The sequence below is a fragment of the Rhodamnia argentea genome, chromosome 3, assembly GCF_020921035.1.
Source record: "Rhodamnia argentea isolate NSW1041297 chromosome 3, ASM2092103v1, whole genome shotgun sequence".
Classification (NCBI taxonomy): domain Eukaryota; kingdom Viridiplantae; phylum Streptophyta; class Magnoliopsida; order Myrtales; family Myrtaceae; genus Rhodamnia; species Rhodamnia argentea.
The window spans coordinates 27,404,701-27,432,356 of record NC_063152.1 but is presented as its reverse complement, the minus strand read 5'-3'; the positions used below and the strand labels follow the sequence as shown (position 1 = coordinate 27,432,356).

The 27,656-nt window shown below is 40.0% G+C and overlaps 3 protein-coding genes and 1 long non-coding RNA gene across 4 annotated transcripts; 3 read left to right on the top strand and 1 right to left on the bottom strand.

Annotated features, from left to right (window-relative positions):
- Positions 1-195: 195 nt before the first annotated feature.
- Positions 196-3,026, bottom strand: LOC115728416 (pentatricopeptide repeat-containing protein At1g12300, mitochondrial-like). The gene has a single exon (XM_048275650.1). It carries the CDS (start codon positions 3,024-3,026, stop codon positions 324-326), a length of 2,703 nt encoding a protein of 900 aa, XP_048131607.1. The 3' UTR covers positions 196-323.
- A 6,135-nt stretch (positions 3,027-9,161) lies between these two features.
- LOC125314457 lies at positions 9,162-26,666 on the top strand. Its single transcript, XR_007197941.1, has 3 exons — positions 9,162-9,427; positions 16,382-16,385; positions 26,655-26,666. It is a non-coding gene; the product is annotated as an uncharacterized LOC125314457 (long non-coding RNA).
- LOC115728087 (10 kDa chaperonin 1, chloroplastic-like) lies at positions 11,131-22,383 on the top strand. The gene is made up of 8 exons (XM_030658416.2): positions 11,131-11,282; positions 11,377-11,435; positions 11,585-11,635; positions 12,058-12,123; positions 12,231-12,278; positions 12,818-12,847; positions 13,544-13,653; positions 22,373-22,383. The coding sequence occupies exons 1-7, from the start codon at positions 11,201-11,203 to the stop codon at positions 13,610-13,612; spliced, it is 405 nt and encodes a 134-aa protein (XP_030514276.1). The 5' UTR covers positions 11,131-11,200; the 3' UTR covers positions 13,613-13,653; positions 22,373-22,383.
- Positions 21,929-23,688, top strand: LOC115730487. Its single transcript, XM_048276736.1, has 2 exons — positions 21,929-22,127; positions 22,202-23,688. Exons 1-2 carry the CDS (start codon positions 22,073-22,075, stop codon positions 23,167-23,169), a joined length of 1,023 nt encoding a protein of 340 aa, XP_048132693.1. The 5' UTR covers positions 21,929-22,072; the 3' UTR covers positions 23,170-23,688.
- Positions 26,667-27,656: the final 990 nt, after the last annotated feature.

Genomic DNA, 27,656 nt, shown 5'->3' with positions numbered 1-27,656 from the left:
AAGCTTATCCTTGATTTCGTGAGTATCTGTCCTTCTGAAACTCAAGAATACATCACACTCGATTCCAGGCGATGACGATGAGGCTGAAGATGGGTCCTGTCAAATCAAGGGAACCAAATCGCTTCACATAGTAAACATAGCTTTTCAGCCAAAAAATAGATTTATCGTTTAGATGGAGACGGAACCTTACCCAACAATATGCAGCATGTTCAATAAATTTGAGAATAGGTAGATGTTTATCCACCATTGCATGAGAGTCTACATCATTCACAGCTGAACCAAGTACTCATCACATTCTCAGCCTTCATGGTGCACCGATACTGTTATTCATAAAGGTATATTGCACTATGACTCGGTTCACTATATTGTCTATTTCTATACATATAGTCGTAAGTAATGTACATCAAGGAATCCAAAAAGAGTCTCTTTTCAGAGTCACCACGGAACAGCTCAGCACTGTTCTGCATGCTTTCATAGGCTCTCTCAATAATTCTATATGAAACCTCATCGAAGCAGAATGGAATTTCACTCAATTTCTGCCCCCACCACAAGGTTCTCTCGGGCATTCCCTGCTTAAAAAATTGTGACAGCAATATATTTACCGTAATCACATTTGGAATGAAAGCCATCTTAATCAGTTTAGCAGTAACAATCAATGCACGATCTAGTATGTCCCTGCAGATGCCATTCATCATTGTGTTATATGTGACTATATTTGGAGCAATACCTGCTGCAGCAAGCTCATCAAGTGTCATCACAGCTCTACTCATTTTCCCGCTACAGCAAAAACCGTGGATTCTTATATTAAACGTTGTAATATCTGGATTCCACCCACTAGCATAGATCTCCTTCATGAATTTATCAGCCCCAGCCATGTCAAATGCTTTGCAAAACCCATTTATCAAAGTGTTATATGTGACTATGTCAGGGGTTAACCCAATTAGATGCATATCAATATATGCATCCATGGCAGACTTCAGTTTTCCATGTTTGCAGTAACCATCAATGATAGCATTGGAAATAAAGACATCAGGAAGAAGACCCTTTTGCCTCATTTCTCTCTCCAACGTCACTGCTTGCTTTAGCTTCCCACAGTCACAAAAACCACTAATCAAAGCGCTATAGATATAACTGTTTGGAACTAATTCTTTCCTTAACATTTCCTGAAAAATTTCGTATGCCTCCTCCACAAAACCTGCTTTTGATAGTCCATTGATATAGGCTGAGAATGCAATAGCATCAGGACATATACCCCTGAGTTCCATCTCATCCCACAAACTCTGAGCCTGAGTTATGTCCCCTACTTTCAAATATCCATCCAAGAGAACTGTAAAGCCCGTTTTGTTGACCGGGACACCCCTTTCCATCATATCATACAAAAGACCTCTAGCTTCTCGCAACCTTCCTTTCTTTGACAAACCCAAAAGAAGAGAGCTGGATGTGGATGAAGAAGGTGACAGACCAAATATCATCATTAACTGATAAATCTCATGGGCTTTATCATGCATCCCAACCCTACCATAAGAAGCAATAATTGTATTAAATGCAGCCAAGTTTACAGGTTCTCCTTTCTCAAGTATATCCCTCAGAAGTTCCTCAGCCTCATCTATTTGACCAGTCCAACACATACCTGCAACCATTATATCATAGAGGGAACTCTTGGAAAGCAAGTTAGACTCAAGCATATCCTTGAACAATCTATCACCACACTCTGCCCTTCCGTACTTGTAATTACAACCAACCAGAATGTTAAAGGTGACACAATCAGGAGATATACCATCGCTCCGCATTTCTTCATAAAGCATATTTGCCTGAAGAATGTCCCCTGATTTAACATACCCATCCATGAGAGAGTTATACATAACAGTATTTCTAGAAAGACCCATCTCCGGGACACTGTTGAAAAATTGTCTTGCTCTTGCCACATTGCCATCTTTACACAAGGCGCCGATGACAGTATTAAACGTAACATTGCTAGGTTTACAACCTCTCTCAATCATAAGATACACCCAGTTTATTGCTACTAATGCCCTTCCGCCAGTGCAATATGCACCAATAAGAATGTTGTAAGAATAAACATCAGGTTTGAAACCAAATTTTTCCATCACGTGACACAAATTTTCAGCTATTGTGACATGCCCTTTCCTACAAAACCCAAGAAGCACTACATTTACAGATTTATCTGAAGGAAAAGGTCCTCTAGAAATCATGTCTCTAAACAACTTCCATAGATTACCGAAATCACCTACTCTAAGCAAAGACTTCAAAAGAATGACCATTGCAGATTCGCTAGGCATCAGGTTCATTTCCCTCATCCTACTCAGAATCATTACCGCCTCCTCAATCATCCCCACATTCAGAAATGCCCGCATAAGCATATCAAGAACAGAGAAATCAGTTTCATAAAGGTGGTGCTTCTCCCACATAAACTCTACCAATTCCTTACTCCGACATGACCCAATTCTACTGATCACCCACGAAGTAATATCTTGCGCGAGGAGACGAATATTCTCAACTGCCAAAATATGTGCAGCCACGCAACACAAGCGGACTTCCTCGTCGGAATCTCCTAGGAACACAAGCTTGAAGAATGCAAAAGCAGTATGGCGGGATTGCAAATTCTTCAATATCTTTACCAGGAAAAAGGGGCAAAATTTACCGAAAAAGGCCTTCAAGGTGTGTCCTTGTCTTCGCTTTATCAATCTGGATAATCCAACAATGAGTCTACGCCTTTCATGTGAATTAAGGAAGTTCAAATTATTAGCGCGCAAGCTCGAATGAGGCAAGAACTGACGCAAAAAATCGAAGCCAAGACTGCCGTTGGGCGAGCTAGAGCAGTAAGAGGAGTTCGACAGGCTGCGCCTGAAATGGGTTCGAGGAGCTAGGGTTTCGTGGAGGTGAGAGATTGTGAAGTGAATGGACGTTTTCGTTCCAGTGTCTATGGACTGCGACTTTGGTTGAGACAGAGGGATGGAGACAGAGTAATGCAGTGAAGTGCTGCGCACACGGCGCAGGCTAGCTGACATTCATAGGAGTGAAGAGGATGTGTGGCGGTGAACGGCGTTTCGCGGCTAGATATCCCCGCGCCTGAAGGTTGAAGACGGTGGTTCGAACATGCAGCCGTGGCTCCCGAGCGCAGATCCCTGAACAAGAAGACGACGACGACGATGAGGAAGAGTAAATTAAACAAGAAGATGAGGCGTCGTTTTCGTTGGCACGTTAAAAAGGTATAATTCTTCTTAAATTTGCATTAAATCCATTCTTGTCTTAAATTCGAATAAAAAATAAATAAGATAGAAAGAATGACAGAGCTGCCACAAATGACCTTTAATTGGATTGTTCTTACTTATGTAATTAATTAAACTATGAAATTTTTGGAAACGATGAACAAGAAATTATAAATAAATATTAAAATTGGAGAAAATTCTACCAATGTGACTGTTAATGATCCTTAAATATTCTAAAATGGCCGGTAATTGTTTGATTTGGCTCATCTTCACTAGTAATCATAACTTTACTAATTAAACGAGCTATTTTATCTTGATAAGAAGGAAAATTTAAAAAATTAAAAATAGAAAAGATGTCGAAGAAGAGAAGTGATATGAAGAGGAACAAAGGGTTATTCAATTCTGAGATTTATAACTTAGTACATTACAATCATAATTTTAGGAGTCTAAAGATTGATAAAAACAAGAAAAGACTTATAATATTATATTTTATAAGTCAAACAAAATATAGGATAAATAGATTTTAGATTCCTGTAGTTTTTTCCGATTAGTAAATCAGGATGTCGTGCTCTGTCAAAGAAAAAAAAAATCAGGATATTGTCAAAGAAAAATAATAGTATAAGAAACGCATAAAATTATATTTAGAGCAACAATAATTATCTCATCACTGAAATAATAACCTTGACATATAATCTTAAAAATGCTGAAATTGTAGTCATAATCTTGATATGAGTATCTACATTTGCCATTGGAAAAGATACTTTATTTTTCATATTTAAACACTTAATGAAAAATCTTATGTACTTCGAAATTAATGCACGGCAAGAGGCTTTGGATAAAAAATAACAAAGTACCAGAATGAACGAAAAGCATGGTAGCAAGAGGAGGCAAAGTATAGAGGAAGGCAGAAGAGACAGCAATTCTCAACTACAGTCCAAGTATCTCAACTCATGCCGCAAGTGAAGGCTAATAAAGGAGGTGCAACATCACTGTGTTTGCACTATAATTGATGAGTCTAGTTCCCTCATTAGATGGACATTTGGAAAATAAATCGCCTAACTTAAAATCCTAAAGAGATGATAGCAAAATGTTAAAGAAAAATAAGGAAATCAAATCAGAGTGCAGTAGTAGATACACTAGTTTAATTTATTTTTACTAGAGTTGGAGCACGTGCAAAGTTACGTGTCATACAAATTCAGATATAATAGGTTTGATAATTAGAGAACGGTGTTTTTCAAAAAGGCAGAAATGTGGTTAATACAGGTTGGTTTGGATTGATTTTGTACTTATTTTTTTCTTTTAGTTTTGCGAGGCACATTTTTGTTAATAATCCTTGAATTTAAATCTAAATAATGATTTAAAATGAGTGAAAAAAAGAAGAAATTATTGAATTCTAAAGCCAAAATAGATGCACCCTAATATCCAAGAACTCTCTAAAACTCCGGCCCGAATGCGGACGAAAACCTTCTGCTCCACTTGCTATCCCCTCAACCTTAAGGCTATGTAGTACCGACACGACACGCCGACACGTGATTTCTCAAAAAAATAGAGATTTTCGATACGCTGGAACACGTCATATATTAAATGTATATTTTTATATATACATAATAAATTATTATTTTTATGAACTCCAAACGTCACATATATGTCTAAATGTCATAGCTATTTCATATTTGATGAAAAATGTTAGTAAAAAACTATAGAAAAGAAGAAGAAGAAGAAAGCATCGCAGGGTGGAGGATTGTCATCAACTGTCCAAATTTTGTTCCTAGCAAAATCACCCTACTCCAGCAATCCACAATTGCCGAACTTCAAAAGTTCAAAAAGAACTTGAGTAAGATATGTTCAACATTGACTTCTTAATATACATTGGGAGAGGAAACCAAGGAAGGCACAGTCGGATGGAGTTGGTCATGAAAAAGAACAGTCGGATGGCCAATAACAGCTGCAAAATGCAGCCCTAATCTCCATACTACCAATGCGAGTTGCAGCATAGCTTACCAATTCCAATGAGCAAAGCAAGGAAACACTTCACGATCCAATTGATACACGAAATACACCTTTTCTTTTTTTGCCTGTGATCAACCTGCACAACCTCAAACTCAGACTCACAACCCAGACCCACAACACCACAATCGGCCTCAGAGCATTGGAAGGAAATATAAACTTAAAAACCAAGAAATTTACCTAGTTTTCGTGTGCAAAAAACAGACTTCCTTGAGTGACGGCAGCAACAAGCGAGGGAGACAACCGCGAGGACTAAGAGGAGGCGAGCTGAGTGCCCAAGGCGAACTCGCAAGTAACAACGCGAGCTGAGCTGAGGCCACGGCCTCACCAGTCCAGAACTTGGTGGCGAGCTAAGGTCCGAGGAGTGAGGACGCGAGTTGAGGACCTGAGGCGACGCCGGCAGGGAGCCGCGACGCGTTGAAGGGAGTCAAAGTCGACGGATCAGAAAGCCGCGAGAGAGAACGAGACAGAGAGGAGAAGCGCGACCAGAGAGAGTAGAGGCAGGGGCTCGAGGGTGAAAAAAAAATTAGGTCAGATTTGAGTTTTTCTTTGACTTCACTAATATCTTGCCAATCTTACCCCCGGACCGCGTGTCCGACACGCAAAACATCTCCCCAGAAGAGAAGCACCGACACGCCAAACCCCTCAGCGTGTCGGTGTCGGACACGAATCGGACTCGGACACGCGTCCGATACGCTCCGACTCGCGTTCGACACGCGGTCAACGCGTGTCGGAGGTCCGACACGTAGTCAACGCCAGCGACACGCCGGGGGACACGCGAGTCGGTGAGGAAAGAGGGCGGGGAAAAGTAGATCCGAAGGGCAGAGAACGGTGGGGGAAGGAGTAAGAGCGTTTCGGGCCATGAGAGAGATGAGAGAGGGAGCCGGAGACGCGAGCGCCCAAGCAGAGAACAGCCTTGGTGTACGCCGGAGCAGAGAGAGCGAACGAGCCGGAAGACAGAGCGAGAGAGCGCCGGAGGACAGAGCGAGTAGCAAAAATCATGGTGGTCGACGCCGCGGTTGGCTTCGCGAGACGGAGAGGACTGACAGAGAGGGGGGTGAGATTTCCTGGGCAACAGAGAGGAGAGAGGTTTTCGGTGGTGTTTTCAAAACAGAGAAGAGGGGGAGAGAGAGAGAGAGAGGAGGAGAAAGGTGCCAGAGATTTTTTAAAAAGTAAAGAGAGAAGGGGAGGAGACGTGAGGAGAAAATATTAGGTGCTCCTGGAGCAGAGATGGATTGGTATTCCAGTCCATTCAACGAACGACACCTGGTCCCTCCCTCTCTCTCTCTCTCTCTCTCAAATCCCTCCCCTTCACGAAAGAGCGCCTCTGCCCGCCAAAAATCTACTCTGCTCTCTCTCTCTCATCTTTGCGTCTTCCCGAAATCCTCCTCCGCCGTATCCTCCGGCGTTGCCTCCGAGCCCATCGACAGTCACCGTGTTGAGTCCGTTCGTCAGTTACCGCGCCGAGTATCATTCGGCAGTCTGCCTCCGAGTCCATCAGGAAGAGAAGAGCAGAGAGAGAGAATAGGGGGGAGGGAGGCAGTAACGAAGGAGAAAAGAGGGGAAGGAGGCAGTAACGCGCCGAGTGCGTAATTTCTTGTTTTCCCTTGGTGGGTGTTTGGTTCTTCTTTTTCTGAGTAGTGATGTGGTTTCGGGAGGGATGATAGCTTCTTCTTTTTGGGCTTTCGTTGTTCTTCGTGTGTTTGCATTTAAGTTTGTTTTGGGACAATGGTGGTGCTTGCTGAGTATTCTACGTTACATTGCTTCTCCAAATTGTAAGCTTTTTTGTTTACGGAGTACTTCATGCCACTTGCTCACAACCTGTTCGACAGACTGCCCGAATCAATCGTAGATAGTTAGTTCCTGTTGCATTCTATTTAGAAACGTTTTGAAGTCCAAATTGAAGTTGCATTGTTTGCGTCTTACTGTGTTTCCTGTATATGCGAACAAATTTGGACGTAAGGGGCTACTGTGTGGCTCGCTGTTTATGTGTGCTTGATGATGTCAATTGCTGGTCATGTGCATTTGTTGTTCGCTGTTTCCTGCGTTTGTTTGCCCATCTGATGTTAAGCTCGCTTTGGAAAGTGTAGATGGTATCACTCGTCTAAACTGCTGGACATGAGAAGTTCTGGTTCGAATGTAGTATGTATGTTGTAAAATACATAGTCCTGGAGGTGCACAAACATGTATAGTGAGATGGACACGAATAATGCTTTGTGGACTTTGATTTTCCTTATCAAATTGTCATCTTTTCGAGCCTTGAACATAACAACGGCGCAATGTGAGGATTTTGATCTCATTGCGATAGTGTTCTAGCCATGTGAACATATAGAGAGATGCTGCATTGATGTCAATTTTTTTTTTCATCGGATTGGGGCGTTTCAAGGCTTGAAACCCCAAAAGAAACAGTGTAGGATTCCATATTGCCCACTTTCGAGCCAATTAAATTGGTAGTTGTTGGTGCTTACTTATGCATTACTTGGACGTCCTCAGCTTGTTTATCTACGTAAGAAAGTAACGCTTTGGATTCATTGTCGTGGGTTGTTTGTATATTTTCATGGCAGCAAATGTTTTCCTCGACTTATTCATTTTTCATTAATCGAACGCCGAAAAGTCAAGAAGACATTTTTTTTAAAGTTGTTTTTCACAAAAAGAACAAAGCATAAGTTCTTTATATTGAAACAAATTCAGGGAATGCAAATCTGTTATCCCATGTCGGGATCCCATCTTTTGTCAAAACATATTCAAGTAAACATACCATACGTTGCAAAGATTTTTAGAAACCAACCAAATTAAGACACTACACAAAACGGTCTCTAGTTCCCCTCTATGATGTATTTCATTTGACCGCTACACCTTTGCATCCTTTGGGATACTCTCAAGTGTAATGATGGGTACGAGGTTTCTGTGTTCGGTCCTCTTTTGTATTTGGCTCCTTGAAAAATTTTATACAATACTTACCTTACCAAAAAAAAAAAAAAGACACTACACAAAGCCATCCTAGCTTTTCAGTTAGGTAATTTTTTGTGCTTTACTGAATTGACCTTTGGCATTTGCAGCAGGCTAATCAATGAAGCTACTTACATAAGCCAATGCAAATCCTGTTATTAAATTTTTACCATCATTTTTTTCCAGGTGAAGAGAGGGCAGCCATCCTGCCATCCTTGGTCCATCAGATCCCCCCATCATCAGGGTTTTTTTTTTTCTAGACTTAAAGAAATTTCGTAAAATTGCAAGAAATTGCAAGTGGGTTCTCCACAAATATCATTCAAAATAACAACTTTCGTAACACTTCACATTCAACTTAGAAGGGGTTTTCTTCAGCTGGGAAAGCAAAATTGCAAGAAATTGCAAGTGAGTTCTCGTCAAATATCAATCAAAATAACAATTTTCGTAACACTTCACATTCAACTCATAAGGGGTTTTCTTCGGTTGGGAAAGCAAAATTGCAAGAAATTGCAAGTGGGTTTTGGTAATAGGTGTATCCATCTTCGAATCCGGGGAGGAATTCCAGGGGCAAGAGGCTCTTGCCAAAACTCTCATCCTCGTCCCGTGAGAAGTCCGAGCAGTCTGTCGGTTCGAGTGCGTGGGAAGAATTCGCAGGCTCCAACAGCAAGTCTGAATCAAACACGTCGCTCTTGGCCAAACTCACGTCCTCTTGCTTTATGATCGCGGCATCCACATTCGAAACATTCCCAAGAGTTGAGGGGATGTTAGCAGTTATCTGATGACCTACATGACAATTGGATGATTCAGGGAAGTGACACATCTCCATCAAGAACAGGGAGACAAAAAATGAACACAAAATTGCACAAGAGAATTGGGGAAATCAAGCATCTATCATGTACCCCCGCTGTTTACCGCTCGATCTCAGGGCACTGAGAAAATTAAAAACATGTCGGAGCAAATTAGAGGGTTCGAGGGGTAATAAGGGAAAAAAGCACCGAAAGCATTCTCTTTCAGATGATCATACAAACAAAAAGCTTTGAAAAGCAATCAGGCTAAACAGGTCGGCTACAACTAGATTGACAAGTTCAACACATGACAAGAATTTTCTTTCCCATGGACATTGAAGCAAGCAGATGTGAGCATCAAAGAAAACAACAAGAGTCTACAAGAACCCACAAAAAACTTGAGGTCAGAACCTTAATTGCAAAAGACAGCCACCCATCAAAGAGACTTACTCATGCATTGTCGACATATTGGCACCTCATAGTAGAAGAAACCATATTAACAGTCAAAACACATTCAGCAGCCTGCCAAACTGGTAATGAAACCCCGAACAGGAAATCATGGTTGGTCCTTAGGGACCAACTTGCCTCCTCTATAACTTTAGGAAGTAGTTGGAGCCACTTCTCCTCAAATTTTCGGGGCAATGTCTTGGCCATGACATGAATATCGCCCTTTCAACCAGAGCACACCTGCACAAAGCCATCCATCAAACAATGATTATGAGAGAATGCTCCAGTAAATGAATAGCTTTTTTTTTTCAAATGAGGGGCAAACAATGGAAGGATAGTTTGAACCATGAATGATACTCGGCACAGTGACTGACGAATAGACTCGGCGCGGTGACTGCCGATGGGCTCGGAACGCCGGAGGATACGGCGGAGGCTGGTTTCGGGAAGACACAAAGACGAGAGAAAGCAGAGCAGGTTTTTTGTGAAGGGAAGGGATTTGAGAGAGGAGCAGAGGCGTGGGGAGGGATTTGAGAGAGAGAGAGAGAGAGAGAGAGAGAGAGAGAGAGAGAGAGAGAGAGGGAGAGCAGAGCTGGATTTGAAAGTGGCGCGTAGTCTTTTCCCCCCAGACCAGGGCAATCATCGGGAAGAGAAGAAGAGAGAGAGAAATGGGGGTAAGAGGCAGTAACGGAGGAAAAAAATAACGGCGAGCAAACGGCCGGAGGGTTTTGAAAAATTTCTGACAGTGGGCCCCTTTTTCCACGTGGCGTTCGTTGAGTGGACTGGAGCACCAATCCATCTCTGCTCGAGGAGCACCTAATATTTTCTCGGAGACGTGAGAGAGGAGAGGAAGCGTGCATATAACAGGGTTTATTTTTTTATTTTTTATTTATTTTCTAGGCTGGTTGGGATCAAATTACGGAAGTATTGATGACATGAGCTTTCTTTTGATTATAAGAACTCTTTTGGTAAATTTTTTATTTTATAAAAAATTATAAAAATAATAATATATCATGCATATATAAAAATATATTTAATATACAACATGTCCCAACGTGTCGGAATTCTCTATTTTTTGAAAAATAACGTGTCGGCATGTAGTGTCGTATCGTGTCCCGTGTACCGTATCGTGTCCGTGCTACATACTGAGAGGAGAGAGGAAGAGGTGAGCTCGTCGTTTCCTTCGCGAGATAAAAGAAGAGAGGGAGAGAGAGACGAGGCAGAGATTTTTTAAAAAAGTAAAGAGAGAAATGGGGTGGATAAGACATAAGATAAGAGAGGGTTCTGACTTGTGTCTAATCTACTGTGCAGTGTACGCAGCTATCTAGTGCAAAGCTCAATTTTTTTCATTTAATAGGAAAGAGAAGAAGGCAGATTTTCAGGCTCACTCAACTAAGCGTGAGAAATTTTTTCAAAAACAGTAAAAGAAGAGGGGGGAGCGTGCTCTGTGGGATCCGTCAATTGTTTAGACTTTTCGACCAAAAAGCAAATTGTCCAGGTATTATCCATGTTGGAAAATTTATTCTCCATTTTTTTAAAAAATTATAAAAATAATAATTATGTATTTAATATATAACGTATCCTCAACGTATCGAAAATCTCTATTTTTCAAAAATGACATGTCGACGTATCGTGTCGTGTCGTGTCGCGTGTCGCGTATCTGTGTCGGTGCTACTTAGGAAGAGTGTCCGTGCTACGTAGCCTTAAGGGACTACAGAGGAGGGTTGTTGTTCTCGAAGCAGCCACCGCAACAGAGACGCCACACCCAGCAACAGCATCTCCTCATCCATGACGTCCACGTTCGTCACGGTCCCAGGACTCTGCTCCGTTACACCCACCGCTCCCTCCTTGTTGAAGCAGAGGCTCCTCGGTACAGCAACAGCTTCTATACAGGCACATCTCCCTTTCGCTTCGGTTTTTGCCGTTTCTCTTTTGGTTGATGACCGTGTTTTGACTCCGAGCAGGGCTGCGAAGAAGTTCTTTGAGAACCAACGCGGTTGCTACGAAATGGGAACCCGCCAAGGTACTCTTTTTTGGTTGAAAAAATTACGAGCTCCCTTCAAACGGTGTTCTTTTTCTTTGCTCTTCTGTTCGATTGAATTGCCAGTGTACTGCTGCAAATGGGTCTTTGGTGCTTAATCTCATGGTGGTGGATTTTGGGGGGGAACGAGGGTCGTTCCGCAAGCTGACAGAGTCCTAGTTCGCCTTGAGGAGCTCCCTGAGGTACATTTCCTTGAAATTCTTCTCCTTGGGTATTCGAATTGTTCCCATTTCGATGATCTTGTTTTGAGTCAGTCTTTTTACTTACTGACATGTCTTGAGCCTTACGAGCACTTTATGCCATATGTGACATACAAGTGGGAATGCTCATATGTGATCGAGTTCAGATCAAGTAGCGGTTTGTTCATGTCAACTTTTTGAAGAAATGTTAAAAGGGATCAGACAACAGTTTTTGTCTGCGGATGTTGTACCCCAAGCAACATACACTTAGGACGTGAAAACAATTTACAGTCTTGTTTACAGACATTTCAACTTATGTTTGTGGCATTTACAACACAATCCTCAATCCTCATGGCACTTTAATGTGGATTTTGGTTGTAATAGTTTGTCAGAGCTTTTGCTTGATAAATTGCTTAATGCTGCAGAAATCTGCTGGTGGAGTTTTGTTGCCTAAATCTGCTGTCAAATTTGAGCGTTATCTGGTGGGCGAGGTGAGTACACTACTGTGATTTACTGTGTTATCCGGATAAATTCTATTTCAGCTTCAATATGGATTACTGGTTGAATTTCTCTGCTGAACCTGATGCCCTCATTACTGGTTCTTACTGTCGGCACAGAAGTTGGGGTTGTGGATGCTGGAAAGAAGGTAGGAAATTCTGTGCATGTGCGTGCGTGTATGTGTGGAGTGGGAATTGTCTGCTTGTGGTTCCAGAAATTTCCAAGATAACTTGAATTAGTATAATAGTGTTGACCATATATGCACGTTGTAGTCCTACTGTAACATTATCTTTTTCACATTCCATTCCTTGTCAACTCCCATTGTTAGTTCTTAAGCTCTCTGCAAATGCGTTGTGGTTGATATGTGCTCTGGTGGCATTCATATGCCAATAATCCATCTTCTCGAGAGTTTGGAGAAACAGGATTTTTTTTTTTGGTTCCAAGAGAGGGAGATAGAGTGGGGTGTTTGCTTTTGGCTCTTAGGGTGTTTTCGTTTTCTTGGTAGTTATATCTAGAAAACCTCCCTGTGCTGGCGAGTATGTTGTTTTCCTAATTTATGCTTGCTTCGCTGGAGCTTTAATGGATGCATACGTGTAACTGTATTACATTGTAGTTGATTAGATGAGTCTCTTTTTATGGCCCAAAAAGAATAAAATTCTCAACTGAAGAAATGTTTTTATGTGGCAGGTGCTTTTCTCGGATGTAAGTGCTTATGAGGTATGCCGGTTCTCTTTAAGATTCTTCGTGAAGGCGTCTTTTCATCTACATTCCTTCTGTGATTATCTGATGTGACCCTGCCTTCCAATAATGCTAGATGTCCCTTTTGCTGCATCAAGTTCTTCAGTGGAGATTTGTCACTACTTAAAACGCTTTATAAATTCTTTAATCTGCTTTGACTGCTTTACGTGATGGACTTTAGCTTACCTGGACTACTGAAGAAAACTCTGAATGACCAGGAACTTGTTCCTCTAGAAATTTGCAGTATACCTTTCTCTCTAGTCCATCCTTGATAAATCTTCTCTGAGAGTTGGCGTAATGAGGTTCTGCTATGCAGAAGGGAGAAGTCTCTGGATAGGGAAATTGTTGGTTCCTCTGCCTAAACAATATATTCAGCTGGATGCTACCATGCAACGATTCTTCAATGAATCTCTCTAGAACTACTAATGGTTGGTCATTGAGGAATGACACTGGAAGATTTTCAAGTCCTCTCTTCAAGTAGTGTAGGCGAAACGGTTGTGATACTGGGTAGATGATGTTAAGCAAATGAAATTAAAGCTTACCTTCCACCTCCCAAAAATTAGCACCTATGACACGTAGCATTTATTTTTGTTTGAAAGCTTTAATGTTATTATATATCTTGGTGTTATGAATACTCATGCGATCGAAGAAATGAATTTGCTGTGATTTTCTCAGGTGGATCTGGGAGGAGATGCCAGACATTGCTTTGCCAAAGCCAGTGATCTATTGGCAGTGGTTGAATAAAGATTGCGTTAAAGCGAATGTCGGGCGGTGGACATGTTAAGGTGTAATGATAAACACTCCTATTTAAACGTCTCTTTTTGCAGTGAGTGGTCAATTGTTGATGTAGCTTCCTTATGCTTTATGGCAAAAAGAATTAATCTGATATGCTTTTCTGACCCCATAATCTGAACCCCTCTCTCTCTCTCCCCTCTCTCTCTCTCTCTCTCTCTCTCGATTTCCCCAAGATATGAAATTGAGACTAAGGGTGTGTTTGTTTCAAGAGTGTTTGTTTCAAGAAAAATGTTTTTCGAGAATCCGATTTCCGGAAAGTGATTTCTCGAAAATCATTTTCTCGGAAAATGATTTGTTTTCTTTGTGTGGTAATATGTTGCCAAAAATGTTTTTCGGCGTTTGGTTCTCTTTTGGAAAACAATTTCAATCTCATAAATCTCAAGTAAAAAAAATGATTTTATTAGCACCAAAGGTTTATACTTTTAATATTATATTATATTATATATTAATTTTTAATTATTTATTTTATTTTCCTTTTCCTTTTGTCTTTTTCTTCTTTCTCCGCCGATCACCTTGCCTCGGTGATGACCAGTGACCGGCCACAAGAGATCAAGCTCGCCGGCCTCGTGCGATTGCCTACAATAGTGGGCCTCTCACTTCCAAATTAATTTATCGAGTCAATGTTACTTAACAAACGAATTTTCTCGATGAGTCTAGCAAATCTAGTATTTGAACTTGCAAAATGCAAAGGAAACCTGAATCTCCGAACATGTGCTCTTGAAATGGAAAATAGATGTGATTTCAAAAAGCAAACAGATAGAAAACATTTTATAGTTGGGTTAGTACCGGTGTCTCTATCTTTCCATGAAACATTAGTATAAATTGTGCCACAAAAAGCTACTTGGATAGCTACTACAACAACTAATCAAAGAACAAGTCTATAGTTCGGATAGTATCTGATAATATGAAGAGCAAACATCCAAAGTCTAACACTTGTCAATTTCCATTTCCTCTTTTATCTACGAAATAACTTCTTTAGCTTGGCACTCTTGATAATGAATGCTTTTGCGACTCTCTCATTGTCCACCAAATAATCAAAGGCATATACAAGGGTGGCTTCATCAAAACCTTCAACCTCCATCACTTCTTTGTAGAGCTCAGCAACATACAACCGATTTTTACTCATCTTTTTTAATGCAGAAGCAACCTCTCCAATTTGCTCCAAGAGCATTGCAAATTTGTCATCCTTGTTAGGAGCATGACTTCCCATTCTATTAACTCTTGACGGATCTTCTATTCCTTTTGTAATATTGTCACTACTATCATCTAAATCAATTGAGCAGTCCACATCCACAGTAGGAGGCAAGTCGATGTCACCAAATTATTTTGTAAAGCTTCCCATGGCCATGTCTTTTCCGGCCACCAGAGCGAGTTCATTGTACATCTCGATTTTCTTGTTCAAGTACTTCTCATGGGTAGGATGTGCCTGCAAAAAAAAATCATAAAAACACAAGTATATAAACAAGTAGATTAAGCCATTTATGATTACAGAAAGACATACAATCTGTTCATCATCTACCAATGTCTCAGTTTTGTATATGTAAAGAGCATATGATGCATAAGCAAACAAAAAAACTATAGCATCCTCCAATTCTTGCATATCTCAACATGCTGCAAAAGAAGCCTCATGGTTCAATGAATTTCTAGTAGTCTAATATGACAAACAGACATGTAAAGATATAATAACAACCAATATCATAGGTACATGCATCCTTTTCCATGAGTAACAATGCTCAGAGTATAAGTTACATTGAAATATGAAAAGCATATGCCATTATTTCTTCATCATAAACTGCCTTTCGAAGAACCGTGATCATCTTCAAGTTATGGTCCCACCGAAATCCACTCTTAACCCTCAATTTTTGGATGGTAGCCCAATTGTTTTTAATAGTTCTAAGATGATTGTCCACATGGCCAGGCTCACATTCAGTCCCAAATCTATCATTTATAGCTTGAGCAACTCGAGCAAACGAAGATGGTTTAAAGGTGGCTGAAGGTGTGTTCCCCTATGAAGCTTCATCAGCCAGTATCTCTAAAAGCATACGCTCCATTGCAACCGACCATGTAAAATGCTTGGCCTTCCCTTCTCTAGTCTTGCCCATTGCTACACTATCGAATAAACACAAGAAATTGAGACAAACAAAGGATAACGCGAAAATAAATGTCATTTTACTAATGAGAAAAAGGGAACATCATGATGATTTAGAGTAGTAAATCAAGTTCACGTTACAAAAACTCCTTCAATCACAAATTAGTAATCTATACTTCACATCACATTAAAAAGAGCATACAACTTTAAGAAAAGTACAAAACATTCATTCTATGCCTACTATATGTAAGAATAATGTGACCCACGTGATATTATTATTGATGATTTAATAAATAATTAATGTTAAAATCCGTTGATTATGAAAGGGTGCAATTAAGTGCTTTGATGGAAGGCACCTCTTGAAGAGGCACCTTTTGGATAACGTTTCAAGTTTAAATTGAATATAGTCCTCTCTCCAACCTATCGAAAAACAGACGTAACATAAAATGAACGTCAATTTGTGTTTTCTATCCTCCATTACATAGTTAACGTAAAGTATAGAGGGTTAAGGAGAGAAATCAAATTCTTTATCGTCTTTGTCTTCTACATCAATCGTTCTTGAGGAATCGTTATGGACAAAGGTACGACTTCATTCTTGTTTCTTATCGTGAGAATCATGAAGATCGGAGATCCGTCCATGATTGAATTTCCCCATGAAGTTTATGTTCAATCGCTTTCACTATAGTCATCCCACATTACACATGTGGTATCATCTCTTTTTGCTGCCCACTCTCTGTTTTCCTCCCTCTCCTCTCTTTGTGTTTGTTGATGCATTCTTTCTTGACTTTGAGATTCAACCTCTACATTAGGTTCTTGCATAAAAGGATCATTGGGGTCAACTCCCATAATGAAGTTATGTAGACTACAACATGCTAAGACCATATCAATTTGAGTATCAAAGGACTAATAGGGTTCCGCATTCAATACACAAAAACGCCTTTTAAGAACACCGAATGCCCTTTCTATTGCAAACCGTAAAGATGAATGACGATGGTTGAACAACTCTTTTTCATTCTCGGGTGAGCGGTCACTAAACTCCCTTTTGTGATATCGAACTCCGTGGTATGGTGAAATAATTCCCGGTTGGATGCCATATTCGACATCGGCAAGGTAGTATTTACCTACCAATTTTATGTAAAGTTTTAACAAAATGTTTCAAAAAAGTAGGGTAAACATTTTATATAAAACATGGAATATTCTATACCTTCAGGAATTTTCATTCCTCCAGGCCTTGAAAGTGCATTTGTTAGAATACAAGAGTCATGTGCCGTGCCTTCCCAACCGGCTAACACATAAAGGAACTTTAAATCAAAAGTAACAAATGCAAGAACATTTTGCGTTGTTTTGTCTTTTCGACCACGAAATTTTCCTTGAATTTATGGGGGAACCGATGCACGAACATGAGTACCATCAAGAGCTCCAATACAATCCTAATGTATTTAAGTAGATAATTATCCAAATTTTGAGAATTATCTGAAATAAAATTTTCAAATCTTGACCCCACTTTCATGTTTTCAGCCATCCCTCCACATTTTCGAAAATTTAAATGAGGTTGGTCCATCTTGCTTTTATTTGATTATGTTTGTTTTATTATACAGTTTGCATAATTATAAACAAGCATGCCCATAATGTATGCTCCCTCGTTCCTAAACCCTTCGGAAAATAAATTATATTTCCCTAGCCATGATCTTATAGAATGGCACTTATAATTTGTATAGAATTTCGTAATATGCCCTTTGTATGAAGGGATGATGTTGTTCTATATCTTTATCCGCATAATGACTCAAATCTACGAGTATGTAGTGGATAAATTCTACTCTAGCCCCAATTTTTGGGAATGAGTGAATTAATTAAAAAATCAGAATTAATGGTATATTATGTGCATTTTTGTTTATCTTTATCCATTCTTTGCTTTAATTTGATTCATGTAAATAATCCTCATTTTTCTATGGTTAAACATGTCAAAAGTCCATTTTTATGTCATAAATAACATCTAATATAAGTTAAGGCTTTGAGAAATCATTTTATTAAGTTAAATGGGACGTTTTCACATTTTAAGGCATGTTTTCCTAGTTGGTTGTAATTAAATTCGAAAATACAAAAATTCATGGTTCTCGAGTATCATATGGTCCATTCCATTTTTATAAGTCATTCGATTCACATCATTCAATCAAAGTGGATTTTTCATGAAATTTGGTACCGAGAGGACATTAAATTTTTTAAATTAATGTAACCAAGTCTCTAGACTCATTTTTCTAGTTCGTAGAAATAAAATAGTTCTCCCGCTATTTTATTTAGGTTTCTAATCGACCTACCAAGAATGATTAGTGGCGGCTTCAATTTAATAATTTTGCATGAAATTAAACATAAGTTACGATTTGGTATGGGCTTGGGAGAGTCCGAGTTAAGTTAGTTAAATAATTAACCTGATAATCAATTACCCTAAGGCTCTCGAACTCAACAAAGTCTTTTATCTAATAAGTAGCATAAGCTACTGCCAATCCTTGACAATCACGAAACACATGCACTTGTAGTTTTATTGCGTATGTACCTACCAAATACTTCATTCACTAATGCACCTTATTATTCCATGAACTACTCTGATACCAAAATTATAATGTGGCATCCCAATCCGCCACCTCTTAAGGCTTGCCAATGGCTCATAAGTCCATGTCAAAGCACCAACGGCAGGCATGCCTAAAGGGGTATGGCTTTAATGGATTTTACTAACCAGATAACACACATTGCAAGCAGTAAGATCATTCAGCAAATTGGTTATCCACTTTACATTCATATCTCTTTTAGATTATATACATCACTATTTATTCACACCATTTACCGGGGAGGAGTACAAAAGGCGATAATTTACTCCCAATTACTAAAACTGCCCACGGATTCTCTGAACTTCGTATTGTCACCCATACTCTGAGCCTAATCATCCAAACCAAACCGGTGAGGTGCTAAAGCACCTACCACCCAGCTAGGCAACGATAATACATAGTTTTGAATTTAAACGCGACTAACCCAATAGGTGGTCTTTCCTCCATATAAAGTATAGAGCGGATCACCTTATAGTGCATGAATAGCGGTATGTCAGGTCGGGCTTCGATAAACTCTTCTATTGACCGACCAATCCATAGAGGTTCGCCATGAAGGCATTGTCGCACAAGCGTCGATGGATTCAACATCTTAAAGTTTTGAAAAATGTTTTCAGCCAATGGAGGGAGTATAAACCAAACAAGAAGATCACTAGACCGAATGACTAAACCGCCTATAGAATCGTAAAATTGGAGGTAGAGTCAACCATCATCAAATATAAGCACACAAGAGCTTAAAATCTCAACATTCATACTACGACAAGATTACCACAACCAGGATAGATCGGTGTAGTCTCGGAATCATGCCACAACAAGATCACCACAACCAAGACAGATCGGAGCTCAACACTCATAATGACAAACCATAGATAGTTTAGTAATAAGGACTAGAGATCTACTTGCCTCGGTTATTCAAAAAAATGACATAGAAACGATCTTGAATTTATCTTTTTTTTTTTTTAAGCACATGCGATCCTCTTGGGCGGTTCCACAATCCTCGCTTGGCCTTGACAATCGGTGTGGCGCCAAGGCGTCGGTACGGTGGTAGTGCAACGTGGCTAAGGGAAGTTTAGAGAGGGAAAGGAGTCGTTCCGACGAACGAATGACGAAATACTAATGTCAGAGGTTCTATTTATAGGAAAAGAAGATGGTGACGAATCGGCGCTTGGGTGCCTACGTTCTGACACGTGTTTGCCACATCATGGTGACACGTGGCACCGCCTTCGCCATGATTCAACACGTGGCTCGCCTCGCTACTATGTGTCCCTATGTCTGCCAAGTGTCACCCGGTAGTGACATGTCTCCCTCTAGCCCTCCATGTACTAACACGTAGCCTTATATGTGTCCATGTGCGGCCGTTTTTCTAGTCCGGTCCCAATTTCTTAAGTACTTGACTCTATCGGGACCTAGTTCAAGCATAATGCGTTGTCCTATTGTCTCATTGTCAATTCCTAATCAATACTTGTACATTTGTAAGCAAATTGGAGGTATGGGGTCATTAAACTAGAGCCTTGGAGAATCGGACCACACTAGCCGGTCTAGTCCGATAGGGGTGGTTCTTTATTCAATTGGTCGGTTAGGGCACACATGATAACAATTCTATTTCTCTATTTCTATTCCAAGCTTGTTTTTGGAACAGGTTTGGAATTGAAATTCGTTTGGTAATGCAATTCTATTTTTTTTTTGTTTCTGGAACAAATTTTTGTTCCAGAAATAGAATTGAAAGAGAAATGAGAAGCTAAAACTTGCAGCTTCTCTATTCCGTAAACAAAAATGAGAAACGACATACCAAAGCCCTTCATTTTTGCTCAAGTCCTCGTCGTACTCTTTCTATCGCCCTTCCTTTGTCAATCGCCGCCCGCCGCCGACCTCTACCAGCTGACTCGGCCCATCGTTGGCCGTCGCCGACCCCCGCCATAGCAACCACTGCTACAACCACGGCCATTCGCCACTACAACCACCTCCATCGCCACCGCCATCGGCCGCTGTCACCCACCGCCAATTGCCGCCAACTACTGCTCATTGCGGACCTCCGCTACCCCATGCCGGCCTCCGCCAACCACTACCCTTCGCCGCCTACCTCCACGACCACCGCCTACCGCCACCCCCGGCCGCCACCACCCACCACCTGCCGCCGCCAACCGCCGACCCTCCTCCACTTACCATCGCCCACCACCGCCCATCGCCACCCTTCGTCGGCCACCGCAACCACCATCTACCGTCGCCAACCTCTACCGGGCATCGCCACCCACCATTGTTGGTTGCCAGATTTGAAATAGTGAACAATATTTTCTAATACAAAAATTCTTCTTTTAAGAAATTTAAAAAAATAAAATTGAAGCAAAAATTTTTCGTAGAAGATTTTATGTTAATATCATTCCATAAGTAGAAATTTTCAACCGTTATCAAATGAACTTCTGTTCCAGGAACACAAAATTTATGTCATTATCAAAAGTATTTTTTTGCATAAAAACTCATCCAAAAACTAGAAAAAGAAAAATCTATTTCTAGCCAGAAATTGATTTTAGAAATAGAATGGTTATCATGCTCGCCCTTATACTCAACCTTGATTGAGATCAACTCTGCATATGTTTTTAATGACTCTGAGCTCATCATATGACCCTTTTGACCATGTTCCAACTTCGCCCAAAGCCTTCAATTGTTTTTTCAAAGGTGTTACAAAGATTATGTAGAAGTGATCAATGTCTGCATTTCAAAGAGAATGAACATATTATGATTGCTTCTATGGTTAATACGACAAAAAACTTCAAACCGATGTATATGTGACGAATTTATACCAAATTAATTTTTTGTCTCCAAATAACTTAAACTAGTACATCTATAACAAATTTATCAAAAATTAATTTCTTCATAATGAAAATCTCAAACTGGTATATCTGTGACAAATTTACTCTCCGTTAGTTTTCTTTAAATTTTACCATTAAATTGCTGAGTTAGATCACACGTAGCGGTTGACAGATGTATCGGTTTGGAGTTTTTACCCTCTATTCGTCATATGTGCACCGGTTCGAGGATTTTTATGGTGTTAACTTATATTTATGAATAGCAACGTACGGTAAATTATCATGTATGTACGAGTTTGAGATTTTTGGTGGTTAAAAAATTAAATTAGGTAAATTTATTACATGTGTACCAATTCGAGATTTTTGAGTAAAAAAATTAGTTTGGGATAAATTTATCATATATGTGCCAATTTGAAGTTTTCCGTGCCATTAACCCTTTCTCCATTCCACGAGAAATTAAGAGTCAAACCTCAGTGAAAGAGGCTAGGCTTTTGTATAAACCACCTATGCATATATGCGTAGCTTTAGGTTAAAAAAATTACTTGAAAAAGAAATATTAAGGTGTATTAATCCGGTCTAGTCGGTCCGATTCATCATGCAGAATTGGAAGTCAGACCGGCTAGCCTGTTCACAAAATTATATATCTAAAATTGGGAACCGGATCTTGTGAGAGCCTTCCAAAACCGGGTCGATGCGGTTCTCGGGTTAGACCGATACATTGCTCACCCCTTCGATTTACATATTTCCTTCAAAAAGAGCACGGGAGAAGAAACCAAAACCCTTTGAATGTTATTTTTGGTCGAAAAGCCCTTTGAATTGAAACCTCCAGTTTTGTAGCAGAAGGAAGAAACCGGAGTTCTTGTTCAAGTTCATCAGATTCAGAGACCCATGTTCCATTTCTCTCGCCAAGCCCTGCTTCATGTTAGGGTTCTTCAAGTTCCTCCACAAGCTGATTCACTCCGTCTGCTGCTCAGATTTTCCTCGGCCTCCTCGAAATCGCAATCGTTCACAGCCTCCTACCTCGTCAACTCCTGTGGGTTGTCTCCAGAATCGGCTCTCTCCGCTTCCAAGCTTGTCAAATTCGAAACCGCTTCAAGACCAGACGCAGTCATTGGTTTCTTCAAGAGCCGAGGTTTCACTCCAACTCAAATCTCACGCATCGTTAGAAGATTCCCCGCGGTGCTTTCAGCGGACCCAGATAAGACTCTCTTGCCAAAAGTCAATTTTTTGCGCTCGAAAGGGATTTCCGACCTCGAATTGGCCAAACTCGTGGCTACAGTCCCGAGGATTTTGGTCAGGAGCCTAGAGCAGCATTTGATACCCACTTTTCAATACATTAGTAATTTGGTACAATCCGATGAAAAGGCCATCGCAGCCATCACATGTAGTCCCCGAATATTGTACGAGGATCCGAAAGTTTTACTTGTTCCTAAAATCACGACTTTGAGGAGTGCCGGGGTGCCTGAGGCGAAGATCTGGTATTTAGTCGTGGATCACGGGCAAATGTTTTGCTGTGGGTCCTTGAGATTTGATGAGACCGTGAATAGGGTGAAAGCAATGGGCTTTGAACCTTCCAAACTGAGTTTTGTCACGGCTCTGCTCGTGATTATGGGCATGAGCGAGTTGACGTGGAAAAGGAAAATCGGTGCGTTTGGCAGGTGGGGTTGGTCCGAGGAGGTAGTTATGTTAGCTTTTAGGAAGCTTCCATTGTGTATGGCATCGTCGGAGAGCAAAATTACTGCTGCAATGGACTTCTTTGTCAATGTGGTGGGGCTCAATTCGTTGGTTATTTCCCAACGTCCGGTAGTCATCAGGTTTAGCTTAGGTAAGAGAATTGTTCCTCGGGGATCCGTCTTTCAAGTTCTGCTGTCTAAAGGTTTGATTAAACCTTGTAGCCTGTCTACATTGTTGAATGTTTCAGAGACGAAGTTCCTGGAAAAGTTTGTGACTCCTTATTTGGGGAAATCACCGCAGTTGTTGGCTTTGTATAATGAGAAGATGGGTCTTGCATGCTAGTTTGGAATTTTGGTATTTGCTCGGGTTAAACTAGGATAGGATGCTTGTGAAACCGAAAAAAGTTGTGCTCTTCTTGTTGTCTTTTGTCTACATGCTGGATGCTGAAACTGAACTGAAACTTGCAGAAAAATCAATTGGTGTAGCCTCTCTTCCTTCTTTCTGCAACTGCTAATTTCCTTCCTTTGGTAATTATTATGGCATTGTGGCCCCGTAATGACAGAACTTTTGGCCATGCTCGAAACTAAGGTACTGATCTGACACAAGGCAGCTCCTAGTCAGTCAAAGTTTGGAGGAATCACAATGAAGTGCTCTGATTAGTAATTTGTACTTTCCTAGATAATGGAAAAATAGTTTGTCTACAGTTCTGTCTAGACTCAAATATAAAGTGGAGTGTCATAGCAATTAAGTTCAGCAAATTAGATTGGTATCATTTTGAATGTTCCTTCATGATCTTTCATGCATATTGAGACCAAGTGAGGTGAAAGGCAATGTGTTTTGAGCCTCTGAAATGGGGTTTAATCATGGATTTCAGTATAATTAGGGCAACATATGACTCGAGACAGAGGAGGAAAATCAATGCAGGCAGAAAGTGCAGTTGATCTGGGGAGAATGTTGTTTTAGCTTTAAAAGAGGCAGCCTTCTTAGAGTGAGATTGCAGACGAACTTTTTTGTCGACATCCTTATCAGCCAATATCCCATAAGGATGCTGTCCAACGGATTGGCTGGAGAGACTGTAGCTTGCTGATATCCTTTACTGTTCCATACAATTTCATGAAGAAGTTTGTGACTGCTGATTGGGGAAGGTCCTCACTCGTTGGAACTATGCAGAGAAGATGCATCTTGCATGCTTGATTGGAACTCAAGGTACTTGGCGGGAAAACTGGAAATTATCATCAACAAAAAGGAAAATTCTCCTTCTCTTGCTTACATTTTTGCTACTTGGTGAAGCTTTTTTCTTCTTTTATTGACGTATTGATTTCATTCTGCTGGGTTTAAAAGTTATTCCAATCTTCGTTGCAATTTTTTGGATGCTAAAAAGGGAAGGTTCAGGCCTAGCTGAAGGTTGAGTGGTTTTGCGTTCTCTTTGCAGCTGTTTAAATGCCAACCATTCTAAATGACGAATTGTCCTTTTATATTATTAATGATGAAACTTCTGGTTCTGCTCGAAACTCTTGTGCCAAAGTACTTTACTGCACCTCCCAAAGTAATTGGCCTAAATTTATGCATGCCTTTATTATATGATGCAACTGGTGCTTCATCCAGAAGTTTCTTCATGCTCTTAAATCTTCCTTGGGAATTTCTTTGAGATTAATCCATCCAATTAGCTAGTGATATCCCTGGATTCTAATTTTCTGGAAGTGCGGCCTGTCGAAGTGCATGCTTCTCCAGCAGTGTTACTTGCCCCGAGTCCTTGGAAAATTCCAAGTGACAGAAATACCATGTACCTAAATTGTGAGTACGAGCTCTTAATGCTGTAAGATTGGTGTTTTATATGCTTGTTGCTTGGGCTTGAGCTCCATGCAAGTGATTGGTTTTTCTATCTTCTTTCTCAGCAGCATCACACTGAGTTGATCAATCCTATTTTTTTTTTTTTTTCCTCTGATTTTTGGTACTCAAATGAATGATGCACTACTTGAATATTGGTCTTGGCTATGTGCTCTGTCTGCGGCATACGCTGCATCAGGATGAATAAAGAAGCACTGTACTATCGCCAAAGTTTAGTCAATCGTCATGAGACTTGCTTTTGACATCATGCATTTTTTGGTCAGTTCGTTCCCTACACTATTATCGGAGAAAAGGACAATCATTGGCTATTTTGGTAGGGAAAAGGACATTAAAGTTACATAACCTTTCGTACGACGTTTATTTTGATGTCAAAATTTTTCGCCGGATCATTTAAGTACTAAATCGAAGAAAAAAAGGATTAGTTAAGTGCTTGCAATGAAAAACTCCGGCAAAAGATCCAACATGACTTTTTGAATAAAATGTTAATTCCTACATAGCTTTTCTGCAATAATAATAAATAAAAAAACTACAATGTGAACTATGAGGTGGCATTTTTATATTCTTTTCTTTAAATTTAATCTATCTTTGTCGCTCTCTCAAAATAAACAAAGTGTCACCGCTTCTTCTACCTTGCCTCTTCTTCCCTCATAATCTCTTCGGCTTCAACGATGACCCCACTTCCTCTCTCTACCACAACTGGATTGACACCGTTCTTGGCTCCAACGACCCTGAGCTTGTCTTCTGGATTTTCGGTGTCTTTGCCCCTAATGATGCCCTCTTGAGCTCGATTTTTGCTGTCGATTACCTTGGCCTTGTGAAGTTTGTGTTCCCGAACGAGCGGCTACTCGAGGGGGCTTGCTTCTCGCTCGGCAACACCAAGAACGGTTGCGTGCTGGCTGAATTATGGTCTCTTCCGGGCGATGTAGTATTCCTTTTGGTGAATAAAAATTAATGATCTCGAATGTTCTTGATGAGATTGACCGGCACGATTGCTTAAGGCTATTTGATGGGAAAGACATGTAATTGAGAAGTACACGAATCTTGAAATTTGAAAACGAAAGTAAACATTACATGTGAATTTAAAGACGGACGTGTTAAAAAAGAAGAAATATGAATGCAAATAAAGCATTTCAATGTAAAAACTAAATTAAAGTATTCCCACCAATAAGAAATGAAAATCATACTAATACAGGGAGACTGTCCTAAAGCTTGGCACGAATAGGGTTCCGCCTTTGCTTTTAGCGAACCCAGAAATACAAAGGACCTGGATGAACCAGGAACAATTAATTGGAAGCCGAGGTCGTCATCCTTGGATTTGCAATCTGATCTATTTATAGGAGAAAGATGATGCTTGCTTTGTAAAGTGACAGAGTTTAATCAGAAATTATTTGGGGGCTGTTCTACCCCACCCATTTTTTACTAGACTGACAAAATCGGCCTTAATTATGGCAACTAAACCTACATAAGATAAATAAGAAAACTAAAAAAAGAAGGAAAGTAAATAATTTGGGGCTGCCACTGTAAATTGCAATTGAATGATTGATGGTGATTTTGTCTCTTTGGTGAAAATGGAATGGATTAGTCATATAGGACGGAAAAAGCTAAGCTGAATTATTATTATTATCCCCAATTAAGTAGATGTATTATCCATGGGTACTAAGTAGTATAATAGAGTCTTTGCCAAATCCCTTTTTTTGCCTTATTGACCCATGTGTGTTTGTCAAGTTGACTGGGGGATCCGTTCCCAGATTTTCATAATTGGACAGATTCTATGAGCAAAAAGGCCAAAAAAAAAAAAAAACTTGAAATTTGAGTACCTGTCTACTTACTTCCATTATTCTAGGGCTATTGTGCTATGACATCGGCTGGTGCAATCTGTTGATATACTTTTACTTTTGTTATCGATTTGTTCAGATTTTGATCATTTGAGTTCCTTGCATGACAATCTAGATTACATGTCCTAAGAAAAAGTAGAAAAGTTAAAGATTTCATGAAACAATTTCCGAAAAAAAAGAAGGAAAAAGGTATCAAATTTTGGTCATTAGAAAATATCTGGCATAATTAAGTTCCCTTACCTCGAATTTCTTGTTCGTACTCTCATGTTTTACTTCGTCTCTAATCAATCCATAATAAGTCAGTGGCAACTCCTAAAAAAGAACCCATAAGCATAATAATCGAGTAAAACCAATGTCGCAATCGATAGGGTTTGAAACCATTTGCTCCAGCTTGACAATTCGCAATACCCACGGGGAATTTCAATCACCGCCGTTCGGAAGGGTCGCAGCAATTTTCTTTTGTCATGTTGATCATTCGTGTGATGATTCCATGATTATCTCGAATATGAGTGCAAAAAAAAAAAAATAACTTAATTGGCATGAACTGGATTGATTGAATGTCTGCAATGATACGAAGTTACAAACCAATTGGATCTTTATCTCAAACAACCACAAAAACGACAAACTATTCCATGAATGGATCTGAAAGATTGTAATAATTAAACAACATAACAGCCTTTATGCCAGGGATCCTGGTAAAGGGAGTCTTGATGATGGGGAAGCTCCAAGGTTCACAATTGTCGTATTTACAGTGGACTGTGAGAGTCACTTCCCCGGGCATGTTATTATGTAGAACCTGAACTTTAGAGTGCCTCGACACTTCATCCCGCAGCTTCACACACAAAGCTGTTGGTTTACCCATCTTTCAAGGCCTGTCTTTGTTTGAGAGAACAGTGAAAAATGAGACTTGGCAATCTAATCTATGTAAAAGGAGGAAGATGATGCTCGTTTTGTAAAGTGAAAGAGCATAATCGATGGGTGGGACGGTTTCCACCGCTCATTTTTCACTAGATAGACAAACTCGTTGCAGTTAGATCCTACATAAATTTAACAAAAAACTAAAAACTTAAAAAAGAAGGATAGTAAATATATTTGAGGTCATCACTTTAAATTGCAATTGAATTATTGAGGAGTATTTTTTTTCTT